This window comes from Neofelis nebulosa, chromosome 1 (assembly GCF_028018385.1).
Source record: "Neofelis nebulosa isolate mNeoNeb1 chromosome 1, mNeoNeb1.pri, whole genome shotgun sequence".
Taxonomy (NCBI): Eukaryota; Metazoa; Chordata; class Mammalia; order Carnivora; family Felidae; genus Neofelis; species Neofelis nebulosa.
Genome location: NC_080782.1, coordinates 30,002,618 through 30,021,012, shown reverse-complemented (window position 1 = coordinate 30,021,012; position 18,395 = coordinate 30,002,618). Strand labels below are relative to the sequence as shown.

Here is an 18,395-nt window from a genome sequence, read left to right as displayed (position 1 = left end):
TAAGTAATTGATACTTACTTTTCTAGCTTAATAATTAAAAAAATGTGATACAAGAAAGGCAAAATTATATTTATGAATCATAATAAAAATGACCAAACAACATACCAAAATTCTTTCAATCAGCATATCATAATACTGCTCAGCAAGCTGAGGTCGACAAAGAACAAATCGACCTAATAATTCTACTGCTGCTTCTCGAACACTAGTGGAGTTATCCATTAATCGTCCATGAACTCCTCGCTGCATATCAAGCTAAAGGAAAATAAAGAAAATATAATTTATACTACTAAGTAGACCTAATATCTTAACTTGAATGCAATAGTCAAATGAGAAGAATCATTTGTGCTCTTCTTTACCCTTGCTAGAATACTGGGGTCTACAGCAACAACCTCAGATAAACACTTCATGGCTTTTGTTCGAACGGCAATTGCGTTTTCACCAAGAACTCGAAGGATCTGCCGAGCAAACATTGGTATTTTCACAAATTTTAGAACATACAACATTTAACAAAATATACATGAAAACATGCAAAAGAAATGAAAATAAATATTGGATTTACCTCCCTTTAATATTTATATGGGTAGAAGATGTTATCTTACTGATCCAAAGTTTTAACTTACAGGTCAGTATAGTAACTGAGGCATTCTATACTTTAAGGCCTTTTCTTTATCCTGGCATTCTCAATTAAACCTGTTTTTTCATTGTTATGCTCATGTGCAAGGACGTGTAGCCCCACTAAAACCTTGTTATGAATACCTAATTCAGAATATTTAGTATTATTTAATAATTTGGTAATTGAGTAATTTATTTTTATAACATCAACCAGTCTACCTATACCATATATGTATATTTATACATATATCCATTTATCTGTAAAACGTGAATCAGTAAGTAAAAGGCATGTAAAAAAAGACATCTTAACAAATATGGAACACAGAAACAAATGTTACTCTCATGATCTTTTAAAATATCTGTTCTCAACAGTGAATAGACATCATACGTTATTCCACAAATATCCATAATCAGAAAAATCAGTATCATTGTACAAGGAATTCTGGTTTAGTTTACCTGTGTCAAATAAATATCAAAGCTCTGAGCAAACGGCCTCATAGAGGCCAAGTATCGAACAATCAAACAAGCATCATCATAGTCCACAGTATCAGAATTCATCCTACAACAAAAAGTCATTAAATTATTTTTTTAAGCTTTTTGCAAAGTAGATAGATATCAAAGAGATAACTGAAAAAGTAAAGATGCTTTCTCTCTGGATCTTACTTTAATGTGCTGAACTGAGAAGGTGTGGTTTTGATAATGCTTCTAAGAAACTTTTTCCGGTTTTCAGCTCGATGCATGATTTGACCAGTTGTCTCAACTTCCTTCGCATGATGTGTTCCTTCAGATGATTCTTCATCTTTTTGTGATTTCATTGCTTTTTCTGTTTCCAGAGTTGTGTCACGGAACCACTGGGCTATATAGAATTTACGAGAAAACTAAAAAGAAAATAGGTAAGATCTGAGCTTGATAAAATTAAGAGAATTTTTAAATGAAATTTCCAACCCACTGATAAAGTGCTCACCATCAGGAATAAATATACAGGTATACTTTAAAGCAACTTGTAGCAGACAAAAACAAATTTTAAGAAAGCCAAAAGGTCTGAATATCTGAATGATATAAAACTTATTATTTTGCTTTGTCTTAACACTTAAGACAAGCATCAATTACTTAACAAAGAAAAAAGCATCACACATAGGTCACTAAAATTAGACAGATGATATGTCAACTGGAAAAGTTTAGAATAGGATAAGATGCCAAAGGTACAAGATTCCATTTACTTTCAAAATACCACCTTACTTCTTCAAGAAATACATAGCCAATTATTACTGAAACATTTTAAGATGGAGGCACATCTATTATTTGTTCCCTTCAATGTAGACTAAAAACGTGCAGTAGTTGACTAAATAGCTTAGTTACCTCCAACCTCTTTATCCTGCATATCCCATCAGTAAAAAATAAAAATAAAAAAATTAAAAAGTACACTGGGGTGCCTGGGTGGCTCACTCAGTTTAGCGTCTGACTCTTGATTTAGGCTCAGGTCATGATCTTGCAGTTTGTGGGATCAAGTCCAATACTGGGCTCTGCACTGGCAGTGCAGAGCCTGCTTGGGATTCTCTTGCTCCCTCTCTCTGCCCCTCCCCCACACTCTCTCTCTTTCTCTCTCTCTCAAAATAAATAAACTTAAAACAAAGTGCCCTGGGGTGCCTGGGTGGCTCAGTCAGTTGAGCATATCTAACTTCGGTTCAGGTCATGATCTTACAACTTGTGAGTATGAACCCTGCATCGGGCTCTGTGCTGACACCTCGGAGCCTGGAGCCTGCTTCAGATTCTGTGTCTCCCTCCTGCCCCTCTCCTGCTCATACTCTATCTCTCTCCCCTTCAAAAATAAATAAACATTAAAAAAACAAAACAAAGTGCCCTAATACATGCACAGTGTTTTCTAATATGGTTTATAAATCTTATATATGAGCCTATTATACTAATAATTTGGATGCACAATATACATAAAAATAGAACTAAGGATTATATTTAAAAAGAAATACACACATAAAATTCTAATAGCTTCTTTTTATATGCTCATAGATCATCTCAAGCACCACCTGGGCCATGTCCATTGTGAGGAGCAATGACCTACCTCAGTCTCAAAGATAACTTATGGAAAGATTTCTAACTATTTCGCCTCTCACACCATTTTTATATAATACATATCTGTATCAAAATTCCGTAAGACAAATCAATCCATAACCATTCTCTTTAATTTACATCATCAAGTATCCCTTTGTTTTATTTTTTTTTTTTTTTCAACATTTTTTATTTATTTTTGGGACAGAGAGAGACAGAGCATGAACGGGGGAGGGGCAGAGAGAGAGGGAGACGCAGAATCGGAAACAGGCTCCAGGCTCCGAGCCATCGGCCCAGAGCCTGACGCGGGGCTCGAACTCACGGACCACGAGATCGTGACCTGGCTGAAGTCGGACACTTAACCAACTGCGCCACCCAGGCGCCCCAAGTATCCCTTTGTTTTAAATAAAAGATTAGGATTCCAAACAACCTTCCCCTTCATGACACTTCCCAATTTTCTTTCAGACCCAATTTGAATTTGATGTGTTATCTCCAAAAAAGGGAGAAAAGATTCCTACCACTAGTGAAGGATCAGTCTCAGTGTTTTCATCCAAGTAATCAAGCAATGCTTTCTGTAATTGTTGTATTTCATCTTCTCCTCCTGAAACCTACAAAATAAACCACGGAAGAACAAAAATTACATCACTAGTGTATTTTAATAATTCATCTAGTTGTAAATACAAATCTAGGGAAAAAAGTGATAAATGATAAAAAATCAAAATGTTAAGTATAGCAACTAAAAGGAAAAAAAAAAAAACAGAAGAATGCTACTTCACAAAAAAAATTCATACTCATAGCTGAGACTGGCCCTTATTTTTATGAATTACATGTCATCTTGCTTTGAAAGAGGTGCATAGGTAGCTGACATAAAAATTAACAGAATAATGTATTAAGTATTCAGAGACAGGAAGGTCCTACACATTGTTTTTCTGTTTGGAAAAAAAGAGGCAATTCCAAACTTTTAATTTAAAAATGGAAACTGCTATCTGTTTTACTATGTGTTATAGGTTTCTTTGGGATATTTTAAAACATTCTAGAAGAGAAATACTTCTATTTGTAATGTAAAAATAGTACTTTATTTCATGTAGGATATTAAATATACAGTAGCAGGTGAGCTGTTCACTTGGTCTAGGAATAGAATCTTTAGTTCCTGTCAAGAACAAGACACAACCAGAAATGAACTGAGCTGGCATTCATGTCTATAGCTTTATACTCTAGCTTTACCACATGAAATGCCAATATGGTTTAGAATATCTCTAAGTAGAAAACAAAGATTTTAATAACCTATGTTCTCAGAGTGTGATGAAATGGTCCATGGAGAAATTCATCATAGCACTGTAAACTACTACACTGTAAACTTCCAAGAGCAATGTGGATGTATGTCAAGAACCGTAAGAATACTTACAAATGACCCTTCCCCTCAAGTTTTACAGTGTACAATCTACATGGTCATATGTAACAAATAAGTTGTAGGTTCACTCTAAGAAATACTGAAAGGCACCTGGCACCTACATCTTGGTTTCTAAATTACCATTCTCCAATAAAAAGAAACAGTAATATTTGGTGAAACGGCAGATTCCAGGGCTGAGGCAATGAAAGTAAGAGAGCTCCTGAAACATCTTGTGCCACAAAGTAAAGTTCTCAAAGAAAGATGGTAACATATCAAAAAGACACAAAAGTCAGCTAAAAGGGGCTCTCACAGGTTAATTCTAGGATAAATGGAACATTAAATAATAATAGCAATAAATTATAATCTAGGAAACAGAATGGGAATGGCAGTGTTATATTAAATGGTAGTATTACATTAATGGTAATTTCTTGCTTTTGAGAACTGTATTGTGGATATTTAAGCAAGAGTTCTTGTTTGTGGAAAATAAACACTAAGCAGTGTTTTTCAAACTTCAGCATTCATTAGAATCACCTGGAGGGTCTATCAAAAAACAATGCTGGGCCCCACCCCTAGAATTTCTGATTCAGTAGATGAGTCCTGAGAATTTGCATTTCCAGCAAGTCCTTAGGTGATGTTAATATTAATACCTCTTGTCTAGGGAATCATACTTTGAAATTCAAGGGTATTGGGAGGCATTAAGTGTGCTCAAATAGTTAAAAAAAAAATGACAGATATGCAAGCATGTATATTTTGAAAAAGAAATGTTACATAAAGATAAAGCAATGTTATAAATTGTTGACAATTAAGGAATTTGGGTGAAAGGTTTGTGGGAACTCTGCATTATTCCTATAACTTTTCTGTAAGTTTAAAATTATTTCAAAATACAAAGTATAATAAAAAATATTAGAGGCATTTCTAATGGCCAGCATGAATATGATTATGAATGTTAAAAAAAAAAAAGTATAAAGAAAATGAAAACAGTTGTGTATGGTAGGATTAGAGATCATTTACCAATTTTCTTAAGTAACTTTTAGCATTACTACCATCTCGTTCACACTTAAAAAAATAAGTGAAACAACAATAATTTTTTTTTGCCAAACATGAAAACTATCTAATATAGTAAAATGAAAAGAAGTCTTCCTCCTCACCCTTCCCCAATATAAAATGATACACAAATTTCAAAGGTAGAAAACAATCTGGGAGTGCTAAATCAACATCTTAGTAAATTAAAGATTTAAATAAAACTTAGTTAAATAAAATAGAAAACAGCATCATACATTCATAAAAGCAGTTCACAAAAAGAAATTAGACTAATGATTTATATAAATCACTTAAAACTTCCTGTTAGACACTATAATTCACTCTAAGGTATTAACTTTCTCTGTGGGGTTTTTGAAAAGTCCACTTTTGGAAATGCATGATCTTATTTTGAATTTATAAAATGAAATGTAACACTAATATAAGAATACCTAAAGTACTTAACTAATATTTACGCCCATAATTTTAATCCTTGATCTCAATACCTGTTTTAAAATTCGTTCTATTGACCCTTGATCCATTTTGCTTGTAACGGCATCTTTCCTTAATCGTGCAGCAACAGTTCCAAGGTAATCAAGAGATGCCACTCTTAAAGCCATCTCTGTTGACTTGTTACTGAATTGATGAACCTAAACATCAAAATAATCTTTATTTAATCAATTTATGACATTTTTAATAGCAATTTATCATACAAATTCCAAATCTATGTTGTATTATTTGAAATTTAAGTATTTTTTCTTGTGATATTTTCCCATGAAGTGGTTGCTTTCTGAACATTTTCATTAAAAAAAAGTATAGATTAAACCTAAGAACACAGTCATGTTTGTTAAAAACGTAGGCTCAACTGTTTATTTGTATGTTTTCCAGTTCACAGAACGTAAGGGTCCCAAAAGCTTTGTAACGATTTGTATTGCAGAAGTCTAAATATAGTTTAAAAATAAAAAGAGAAATCATAATATTTCTTTGCATTTTCCTATTGTATTACATGAGAACTAGAAAGTGTCATGTTTTTAGATATTCTTAATGATAAAAAAGAATTCACATTAATCAGTTTCATGCTTTGAAATGAATTAACTATAATAATTTATGATTGAGTATTGAGATGCTTTTAACTAACAATATACTTCCAACCCCACCCCAAAGTTTTTAAAGTACTGTTATCTCCTTTAATGAAATGAAAGCACCAAAAGTCACAAGATTTCAAAGTTTTCTACCAAATATTGACAGTATTGTGTACAGTTATGCACATGCAAAAATAAAGATGCAATGGTCATATTTCCTTACACATTTTTAAAGAATTCATCATCTGTGAATCAGAGTACATCCTCATTATGTTGTCTTCTAGTAATCTAATAATCTTTAAAGGCTATACTCTTACCAACAGTCTCCCTAACAAACTAAGGAGTAGTTCAGCAGCTGGCCATTCAGGCTTATTGACTGTTGAAAGAAGGTCTTGAACAAAATTTTCAAATAGTGGTCTGTAATCTTCTTCACCTTGCTTACTACCACATCTGTTCAAAGATAAATAAGGAAAAGGCTGTGAATTTAGGTGACTTGTCCATCAATATGACTGAAATTTTGTTAACTAAGCTTTCTCTTCCCCATATCTAATAATAAGGTATAAGAGAGTACATTAAATATAAATAACATGGCTTAAAATGAATCTATTTCTCAAATTTCATTCTTTCCTCTATTATAGGTAATTCATTTATTGACTATTACAAACATTAACTTTCCGGCAAGTACACCACATTTTTTAAAATGACTACTCTTTTTCTGAGATTACCACAAATTCCTATGAAGGCCAAGTAAACCTCTCTCCACAAACTTTCCTATCAATTAGAATGCCCCCAAATTTACTGAAGAAAAATTATAGAATTTCAATCTGGTACTGTAACTTGTGGAGTCAAACATATAAGCTAGCTCACAAGATTTAGGATTTTTAATATTTCAACTGCCTCATTTTAAACATCAGGAATTCAAGGGCCAAGGTGACACATTCAAGGTTCAGGTTACGGCAGGAAACTGAATTAACCATTTATATACAATAAAGGAACTATTTTCTATCCTGGGGAAATAAAAATCAGATTATGTTAATTTTGCTCACTTTTTAAGGAAGATGGAAAGGAAGTTTTGGGCTGTTCTCATGGCTGTTTCATAAGAGTTGGTAATGACAACATCTTGGTCAACCTAGATTGAGAAAAATGAATTTATATAGGTATAAAAAATAACCAAAAAAAAAAAAAAAAAAAAAAGGTTAGTTCAGTTGCTATTGCCATGTTACTACTGAATAGGGGTGATACATTTAAACACTAAGAAGCTTAGACTATTCTTTTATGTACAAAGAAATAAGCTACAATTAACAAACACATTTTTTTAAATTTTTTTTAAATAAAAAATTTTTTTTCTTAAAAATTTTTTAATGTTTATTTATTTTTGAGAGAGAAAGAGACAGGGGAGGGGTAGCGAGAGAGAGGGAGACACAGAATCTGAAGCAGGCTTCAGGCTCTGAGCTGTCAGCACAGAGCCCAATGTGGGGCTCGAACCCACAAATTGTGTGACTGTGACCTGAGCGGAAGTCGTTCACTCAATCGACTGAACCACCCAGGCACCCTTAGTAAACACATTTAAATACCTTATAAAAACTAAATAAAAATATTGACTTCATTTTAATTTATTAAAATATGCAAGACTAACAAATGTGGTTAAGCAAATGCGATATCAATAATTTCTTATGATCTAGGTGAGCAGAAACTGACTGAAAATACAAAAAGAATTTAGAAAAAGACAATCCAAGCTCAAAGTTTATGAAATGGTGAAATATAATGCAAAAGAAAATTCAATTCCTTTATTAGAGATTTAAAGAACGGGATATAAACAGTCTGTTCAAAGTTTCAGAAATCCAATGGTGAATAAATACATGAAAAAGCTCACTAGTTACCAGGAATATACAAAATAAAATATGGTATCATTTCAGACTGACCAGAATAAATAAAATCTAACAGAAAGAAAGCTAAAATACCACTTTGTTGAGCAAACTGACAAGTTAAAAATTCATGTACACTATTTAATATTCTACTTCTAAGTATACCTAGAGAAACTCTTAAGTTGTGATACAGTTATATATGTTTAAGTAAAAGGAATCTGGTATTAGTTTTATGTATTAATAACAATGTTGACTGAAAAAATTAGCTATATCACTTCTGTAAATTAAAAAAAATTCTACATTAAATTTATGCAGATAAATAAATAAATATATGGAAGGAGCTAAACATTCTCATGATACCTGTTACCAAAGATAAGGAAGGAAAGACTGGGGAGAGAAAAATCAGATTGGGACAGTGACCTCAACTTTCTTGATCTGCATTTTTCACTTATTCATTTACTTAATTATATATATATATACTATTATATACATACACAAAATTCTGAAAATAACAATATAGAAACAGAATCATTCCTGTTTCTTTTGAATTTTTTGTAATACTATAAGAACCTGGAAAAATTATAAGCATTGATAGGTAAAAGCTATAAAACCAAAAGCAAATCTTAGCTATAATTTACTCAACAGTGAGAGTGTTCATTACTTCTGCATGAAAATTAATTACATTTTATTACATATTACATATTATTACAATTATATGTATGCATTAGTATAGACAGTTATAATAATCACTTACACATCCACTATCTCACTTGAACTTACAAGGTGGTACAAAAGGCTTGTTAGGTATTATCATACCCAATTTACAACTGAGCAAACAAACTCATATTAAAATGATCTATGTTTTGTGACTAGTAGATAAAATCGTCAGTACCAGAACTCAGGTTTCCTAAAAACTAATCCTGTCCTCTATATAAGGATCCTAAAGACCAGTCTTAAAAGTCCTAATTAAGAACTTCAGTTTTACAAGAATCGTAGAGAATTTAGGTGCTGCTTCCTATAAAAGTATGGAGTTATAAAAGATTCCTTACTTTTTTATTTGAGTCCTCTTCTGAATTAGAGTCCTTCTCTGATGATGGTAAATGTACAACACACTGAATTAGTTGCAAAACCAGTGCTGTAACCATCTGAATATACATAGGCTCTCCATCCATATCACTACTATTTAACCTTTAATGAAGAAGAAAATATTTAAATCATACAAAGAACGAAGAGAAGTTCAACTTGAGTCGTCATGTTATCATCTGAAAATTCAGGACGCTTTACCAATATTTCTAGACATTATCTCTTTAGTGCTTACAATAGTGTCCTTATGTCTGTTTTTAATAAATTAGAAAAAATACCAATTCAATGCCTATAAATACTTAAAGTGGTCAAAGGAAAAATACAATATTTAATACAAATTTCTATACTTTATATGCACTGCAGATAAAAATTTATAAATGGATAGTATCAAACATTTCTCAAAATGATTTTTAAAATGAGGAAAGTCTTCAAGATTTCCAAATGCCCATGCATTCTGGTACTCATTTTCTTATTAAAATTTGCTACACAGTCAGCTCTTGATCATCTATCCTAGGGTATGAGGCCAGTGGCACAGAATGTAAAAAATCAAATTCTAAATCTTCAATTCTAAAGATACTGTAAAGGTGTAAGACTTCTCTTATATGCTGATAGGTTTTCTTTAGGTTTAATAGACTATACACAATGAGGCTAAAAAATTAAGGTAAAAATAATTATTTTATGTAAGATAGCCTTCAAAGCAATCTAAACATAATCCTATATGCCAGGTTAATACACTTAATCAGTCAGGAATATTATAATGATAGTTATGATAATGATACCCTATGACAACAAAGAAAATCATGCTGACCACAGCAGTGTATAACATTTCTCAGTTACTCTGTGCTTAGTGAATTAAGAGCCTTTAGTCTCCATGACTTCCTACTATATAAAGGATTAAATCTAAGTTCCTTAGTATGGCCTATAAAACACTTGAACTGCCTTTGAATTTTTCAAGCCCTATTTTCTATTATGGCTTAACCAGGGATGATTTTGACCCTCAGGGGACATCTGCCAGTGTCTGGAGAAAATTTTGGCTGTGCCAATTAGAAGGGGAGGCGGTGGTTCTCTTGTCACCTAGAAGGTATAAGTCAGGGATGCTGCTAATAAGCATCTTACAATGTATACAACAACAGTCTTGTACAACAAAGTATTATCTATCCAAAATGTCCACAGCACCAAGACTGAAAAACCTCATCATAGATTTTTACACTTGAGGACGAAGAAACTTCTTTAAGTCCCCCAAATGTGCACTGTTTTTGCACATATCTGAGTTATTCTTCATGCTGCTCTGACTGAATTGCCTCGCTTTTATCTGATCACTAAAATAAAAATCAGGGATGATGAAGAATAAATATATAAGGATTATAATATAATGCAATTCTTCATTGTACTTGGTCTTTGCTATAATTAGTTACCTGAAGTTCCTCAAACTCCTCTTGCTGGTTGGTAATCTTGCAAGTGAAGTAAAAATTTCTTCCAAAATTAACTGCCTATGTTTTTCATATCTTGAGAATACCTGTTTAGTAATTATAAGATTTCAAATTATTATAATTATTTGAAAACAGAAATACTGTATCACGTGATAAAAAATATCTGCCATTTAAAATAAAAATGTTTTCAACATCTTCAATGACAATGACTTAATCTGTACAACTTTTCCATCATTAATTATAACATTCTTGTAGAAGTTAGAATATACTAGTTTCATTTATAGGAGTATGCTACCTTAGAGATGAAAGACAAGATTTAAGTGATTTTAAATAATTTTGATTTAATTGTAGATATTCAGGAATTATTAACTGAAGTATTTTTAAAAGTTTAGAAGTGTTTAAAATATAAGGCACACAAAAACAGTCCTTATGTTGAAATAAATCTATGGAAAACTTGAATCTGCATTAATGTTGGCAAGTTTGGATATATTTTTCTGGGGGGGATAACAAAAAGTATGAATTGATTATACTTACTGCAGTGACTAACTTAATGGCACACAATTGTAGTTCACTGACATTTTCCACAAAAAATGGTGTTATTCCCATTGATGATACCTGTACACATAAAAAAGTAATCAGTATACATCTCTAGTTAATTTCAGAAACATTCTACATTAACTAAATTTCAAAACATTCATAAACTTACCAGAAAAAACTGAGACAGCATTTTCTTTACGCTCATTAATCATCAGTATCTACCTAGTTCTGTTTCTGCTCCTTTCACCCTCAAACACATCAGCACATACCTTCCTTTATAGTGGCCATTCCTCTGATCTCCCCATGTTGGGTTGATAAATGTCACAAGAATATAAAGAAACAAAACATTTTGCTACTCTGGATGAAAATATCCTGGCATATTTCAAAGGAAATGATCATTTATCTCTAAACTCTAAATTCTAGAATTTAGATTCTACATTCACCTATCCTGTGCCCTAAATGTTTCTTTTTAAAACGTCCCCGGACTTGTATTTCTTCACTTTAGATATACTCTGAATGGAAAAAATTAACATAGTGATGCCATTATTACTGAGTAAGCAAGGTTATACTGAACTCAGACCCTGTATTCTTAAGTCGTTTGGTCTAGAAATGTAACAAAATGCTTCAAAAAACACTTACCTGAAGAATTGTTGTGTCTGTGAGAAGTTGTATCTCTAGCAATTCTGATAAGCTACTAACAATGTCACAAACTTTATTATAAAGCATTACTATTACTCTCTGCTTGTGGGTAGAACATTTAGCCCGTTTTGCTTTTGAACTTAACAAGCCTCCTAAAATGAAAAAAAAAATTCAAAATAAGTAATTTATCAACTTTTAATAATTTTTAATAAACAGTAATAAAACTGTTTTATGAATTAAGGGAACACTTTTCTAGGGGGAGGGGGTGGTACATAAATATACAACATGGCAAATAAAGCTGGTATTTATTAAAACAGAAATATTCTCGGGGCCTCTGGGTGGCTCAGTTGGCTAAGCATCCGACTCAGGTCATTATCTCAGTTTGCGAGATTGAGCCCCATGTGGAGGTCTACGCTGTCAATGCAATTTGGGATTCTATCTCCCTCTCTCTCTGACCCTCCCCTCCTTGCTCGCTCTCTCTCAGAAATAAACAAATATTTAAAAAAAAATTTTTTTTATTCTCTAGGGATATTTAGATAGTAGTCGTTCTTTTTTTTGTAAGTTTATTTATTTCGAGAGGGAGAGACAGAGACAGAATATTCCAAGCAGGCTCTGCACTATCAGCATGAACCCAATGCAGGACTTGATCTCACGAATGGTGAGATCATGACCTAAGCCAAAACCAAGAGTCCGATGCTTAACTGACTGAGCCATCCATGCGCCCTGTAAGTAATCATTCTTGTAACAGATAATCTATGGCACATTTCAGTGGCTACCAAAATTCTTATAAAATACTTACCTTTCTATTTTTTCTCATTGGTGCAGAATGGTAAGATTCTATTTCCCTTTCCATTAACTTGCAATTATTAAACAATAAGTAATTAATTATAGATTATTCATGAACACCTAGTATATCCCCCTCTTTTTATTAAAAAAAATTTTTTTTTAACATTTATTTATTTTTGAGAGAAAGAGACAGCGTGAACAGGAGAGGGCAGAGACAGAGGGAGACACAGAATTGGAAACAGGCTCCAGGCTCTCAGCCGTCAGAACAGAGCCCAACACAGGGCTGGAACGTGTGAATCATGAGATCATGCCCTGAGCCGAAGTTGGACGCTTAACCAACTGAGCCACCCAGGTGCCCTCCTCTCTTTTTAAATATATATACATTAACTATTTCACTGTTCATTTATAAAGGTTATAAATAAGACAAAGAATATACATCTTGAATCAATTCATTTTGTGGATAACCTATATTCTGCATAAAATTAGGGGGAAGTGATAAATAGAACCAAAAGCTCATATTATCTGGGATTTTTCCCTAACCAGTAGAAATTACTTCTAATATATGTAAATATTTGCTAAAGAAATTATACTTAAACAGTACTAGATTAACTAAAAGTTCTATACTCTAGGTAAATTAAAGCCAGTATTTATTATAATTTATGGGATCTAATAATTTTTGGCCATTTTAAGTTCTTGCATTCTGACCCATCCAACATAATAAAATTATAGAAAATTTTGACATACTCAACAACTTTCAATATAAAAAGGCAAACCAACCTCCATGAGGATCTAGTCTGTAAACAGGATCATACTGAGGATAAAGCGTATTCTGCAAATGAAATTTAGTGTATTGTATAACTCTTTCAATTACATCCTCAATATATACGGCTTTTGGCATGTTAGGGGATGTCATAATGTTGATAGTTGTAAGACAGGCATCTGCTGATTTTGTAACTCTCTCCATAATAAGGTCTCTCCATAATCTTTCTTCTTCTTCAGTATCGTTATTCTATAAAACAGCACATTGTTAGTGAAATGGAAACAAACACATTTATAGGTTAAAATATATAATAAAAAAGAGATATATTTGATTTTCCCTAGTGGAAACATGTTAAGTATTTTTATATATGTACTTTTTTTTTTTTTTAAAGTAAGCTCTACAGCCAATGTGAGGCTTGAACTCACGACCCTGAGATCAAGAGTCATATGCTCTACTGCCAGTCAAGTGCCCCAGTGCATGTACATGCATGAACATCAGGAATGAAGTACAAAACTGATATTACTTCAAGATTTTCATTTCAAAGTTTTCAAACATAATATACTCTATCTCCTAATTTCACCACTAGATGACACTCCAATGACAAAGTTATAGTTATCTTTATCTTCTATGTACTTTATCCAAACCTATGATTTATTAGCTAAAGACTGTAATTTATATAAATAATTTTTTGTTTGGGGTATAAACATTATGACAGTCAAAGCTTTGTAAGTTCTGCTTGCTATTGTGAGAACGAAGCAAATATGAAAACAACAGGAGACCTCACTTAAAAGTAGTAAAATGTAAGTCTCATTCCTATTACTTGTTTTCAAACATCACCGTATTTTTGAAACAGAGATTAAAGTGGTTATTATGCAGACTACTGAAAACATAATTTATTTTCTAAAATGGATAATTCAACTGACAGAAGACTGCATTTTAATTTACATACTTACATTATAATTGGGAAGGAATGCTTTTAATCTTACTTTGAGAGTGAGAATCCTATCACATCCTTAACTTATGAAATACAAACTTTATACTCCAGGAATACTTTCAAATGCATGTTATTCAAAGCTTATATACATTGGGAAATGAAACAAACAAAATGATGATATATGTAAAGCAGAGAAGGGCTTTCTAATCACTAATGCCTAAAAACTCCATTATTTTTTCCTACTTCTCTAAGCTTTTTTTCATTTTACTGCTTACATACCTACTCAAAAAAATAAGATAAAGTAGCCTTTCTTGGACAATAAAATTGTTATATGGAATAGTCAGTTAAGAATGTTCATCATTCATGCCAAATGTTAAGGCTACCTGCAACACATTAAATAATGCTAAGGCTTCAGGAAGTAGAATAATTTCAGTAACTGAGTCTGCCAGCTCTCCAGAACTCTAGATTCTTGACATTTGTTACAATTTCTTGTCAAAGTCTTTTAAAAAAATTTGTAGATTAAGGACGTAGTAGATTGCCACTATAGGTTTCTCTAGGCCCTCTGTTTCTCATTCAAAAACTAATTTAAAAAGGGCATTGGAAAAATATAGATATATTTAATAGAAATATCGTGAGATTATTTTTCTAGATTTTTTATTCCATGTAGATCACTTAGCAATCCTGTGGCTTCTACAAATACCAAGAACACTTCTCTCATAAGATCCAGTGCATGTACTAAGTGTTTTAGGATACATCAAAAGTGTTAATAGTGGTTACTGCTAGATGAGAATATGGACGGACCGTTTTGAGCTTGTTGTGTTTTGGAAATTTTCTATAATAAATACAATAGTTTTATAATCAGGTTTTAAAAATAAGGAAAATTCAGTAACTCAAAACTTTCCCAAATTCTTACCTCATAATAAATGCCTATAAGCATCAGTGTTTCTATTCATTAATGGTAGAGCTATCAAGATCAATTCGAATATAGACATGATTTTGAAAATCAGCTACACTGCTAGGAAGGTAGATTCCAGGTCATTTATTTTAATCAGTTTATAAACCATTACATTATGTTGCTACTGCTTTTCACATAAAGGTACTAAAATACATTAACATTTGCTAATGTTTATTGAGAACTTAAGATGTGGAGACACTGTTAAGTACTTAACATGAATTATTTGATTTAATCTTTTCAATGACCATTTGAACAAGGTATAAAAATGGTATATAAGGATTCCTGTTTTAGGATACATTAGGAAATCAACATAAAGTTTCTAACTATTTAATTCTTCAGGAAAGGTCAAGAAAAAGAATTACTATCATTTCATAAATGAAAAAATATTTTAAACACACTCATCCACTTACACAAGGAAGAGCATAATGTAAGATTAAAGATCAGTTCTGTAAACTGAAATGAATTTAAATCTGTTGCTTATGTCAAAGCAGTGAACTGACAATGTAATTTTGAATTACTAACTGTAATTTAGCAGCAACGCTAATGAACATAACTAGCAAATGGTAGTTTAGCTTAAATTAATGAAATTTGGGATTTCCCTACAAATCAAAGTTCTTTTGAAAAAACTTTAGTAAAGGTAAAGGTAAAATTAACAATATGGATCTTAAACTTACATGATTTAACAAAGTGGAAAGCTTGGACCCATCTTGAATATTCTTCTCCAAGATATTTAGGACTTTCACAGTTTTGTCAGTGGAAAGCTGAAATAGCAACACAATTTTTTAAAATCAATCATTTGTAAAAGTAATAAATTATTCAAGAAACATTGTGTACAATTATCACCTTTGGGCTACAGAATATATTAAAGAGTGAGAAAAGAAAATTTTCCCACTTAGATTCTCTATTTAAATCTGAATTATGTAGAGAATTAATCCCTTGTTTCTCAAGGACAGAAAAGCAAACAAAGAATGGGCACAAATGCACATTATTACTCTTAACATATAGCTTGTGAAGATTGAGTTTGTTCTGATGCCTGGCCCCTGTTCTTGTGGCAGTGACCCTGAACATGCATATGAACGAACGAACACACACGCATACTGAGACTTTTTGGAGAGAGAGAGAAGGAACACAAGTGGGGGAGGATCAGAGAGAGAGAGGGAGACAGAATCGGAAGTAGGCTCCAGGCTCTGAGCTGTCAACACAGAGCAGCACGTGGGGCTCCAACCCATGAACTGTGAGATCATGACCTGAGCAAGTCAGATGCTTAACCAACTGAGCCCCTAAATTTTTATTTTAATGTTTATTTTTGAGAGAGAGAGAGAGACAGAGTGCAAGCGGGAGAGGGACAGAGAGAGAGGGAGACACAGAATGTGAAGCAGGCTCCAGGCTCTAAGCTGTCAGCACAGAGCCCAACATGGGGTTTGAACCCACGAACCGTGAGATCACGACTGGAGCCAAAGTTGGATGCTTAACCCGACTGAGCCACCCAGGGGCCCCAAACTACCAAGACTTTAAAAAAAAAAAAAAAAAGGTTATTTATTTTGAAAGAGAGAAGGGGTGGGGAAGAAAAATGGGCGCACAAATTGGGGAGGGGCAGAGAGAGAGAATCCCAAGCAGGCTCCACACTGTCAGCACAAAGCCTGACACAGAGCCAGATCTCACGAACTGTGAAATCATGACCTGAGCCAAAATCAAGGGTCCGACACAGCCAACTGAGCCACTGAGGTGCCCCTAAACTACTGAGACTTTGGTAAACTTCCCATACTTTGAAAATACTCAGCAAATTCACTTTGTGAAACAGAAATAATAGCTATATATAATAACAGAATTTATGAAATAAATTTAGGATTGGAAGTGTCATCTCAGAAAACTGATGACATATTCCTATACAATAAATCAATCTCTCTCTCTGCACATAGCAATACTATGAACTAATAGCACATTAATTATTGGTTAACTATGTGATATGTCTGGCTTTAAAACACAAATTCAGGGGCGCCTGGGTGGCGCAGTCGGTTAAGCGTCCGACTTCAGCCAGGTCACGATCTCGCGGTCCGTGAGTTCGAGCCCCGCGTCAGGCTCTGGGCTGATGGCTCGGAGCCTGGAGCCTGTTTCCGATTCTGTGTCTCCCTCTCTCTCTGCCCCTCCCCCGTTCATGCTCTGTCACTCTCTGTCCCAAAAATAAATAAAAAACATTGAAAAAAAAAATTAAAAAAAAACAAAAACACAAATTCATGGAAACCCTTGTGCACTGCTGGTGGGAATGTAATTGGGTGCAGCCACTATGGAAAACAATATGGAGGGTCCTCAAAAAACTAAAAATAGAACTACCATAAGATCCATCAATTCCACTTCTGGGTATTTATGTGAAGGAGAAGAAAACACTAACTTAAAAAGATATATGCACCCCCATGTTCACTGCATCATTATTTACAATAGCCAAGACATGGAAGCATCCACAGTGTCCAGAGATGGATGAATGGGCAAACAAAATGTGGTATATACACGATGGAATATTATTTTGCCATAAAAAAGGAAATCTTGCCATATGTGACAACATGATTGGTCCTTGAGGGCATTACACTAAGAGAAATAAGTCAAAGACAAATGACATATGATCTCACCTGTGGAATCTAAAACCAACAAAAACCAACCCAATTCACAGATACAGAGAACAGATAATTCTGTACAACAGGGAACCTGCCCTGGTTAGAAGAGGAGAGGGGCACCTGGATGGCTCAGGTCATGATCTTATGGTTTGTGAGATCGAGCCCGGCATCTAGCTCTGTGCTGACAGGATGGAGCATGCCTGGGATTCTCTCTCTGCCCCTCCCACTCATACGTTCTCTCTCACTCTCTCTCTCAAAATAAATAAATAAATTTAAAAAAAAAAGAGAGAGAAGAGGAGGAGAGAGGATTCATCTAGAAATTGTATCTGCACAGCAATCATGCAGTAGTTTAGGAAGTAAATGGTGGCTCATAAAGATTATGGGAAGCCATCCCTTGATGCTATCACTATTGTCTGAAGTTATTATCAATGAAAAATACTCTGCTATTTCATTAGAAAAGAATGAGACTATTTAGCAACAGAGAGCTCACAGGAAAGACAACTCACAAAAATTATTATAAAGCCTACAGCAATGAGGCTATGTACTTATTAACAATTAATGTGCTGAAACTGTAGCATTACCCTTTTACCACTCTAAATGGCTAAAGCAAACGCCAAGGAAAAATTTAGTGT

The 18,395-nt window shown here is 33.3% G+C and overlaps 1 protein-coding gene across 4 annotated transcripts in view; it reads right to left on the bottom strand.

The window, feature by feature from the left end:
• The window catches only part of NIPBL (NIPBL cohesin loading factor), a 198,715-nt gene that overhangs the window by 45,149 nt on the left and 135,171 nt on the right, over positions 1–18,395 (bottom strand). For all 4 annotated transcript variants that reach the window (XM_058717695.1, XM_058717686.1, XM_058717704.1 and 1 more), the window contains 14 exons: positions 15,829–15,915; positions 13,283–13,514; positions 11,720–11,871; positions 11,078–11,158; positions 10,529–10,629; positions 9,080–9,218; positions 7,212–7,294; positions 6,483–6,615; positions 5,590–5,733; positions 3,195–3,284; positions 1,276–1,490; positions 1,069–1,171; positions 357–455; positions 106–252 (listed from right to left, as the gene is read on the bottom strand). In XM_058717695.1, coding sequence (XP_058573678.1) covers positions 106–252; positions 357–455; positions 1,069–1,171; positions 1,276–1,490; positions 3,195–3,284; positions 5,590–5,733; positions 6,483–6,615; positions 7,212–7,294; positions 9,080–9,218; positions 10,529–10,629; positions 11,078–11,158; positions 11,720–11,871; positions 13,283–13,514; positions 15,829–15,915 — 1,806 coding nt within the window. The remainder of the gene's footprint in view (positions 1–105; positions 253–356; positions 456–1,068; positions 1,172–1,275; positions 1,491–3,194; positions 3,285–5,589; positions 5,734–6,482; positions 6,616–7,211; positions 7,295–9,079; positions 9,219–10,528; positions 10,630–11,077; positions 11,159–11,719; positions 11,872–13,282; positions 13,515–15,828; positions 15,916–18,395) is intronic.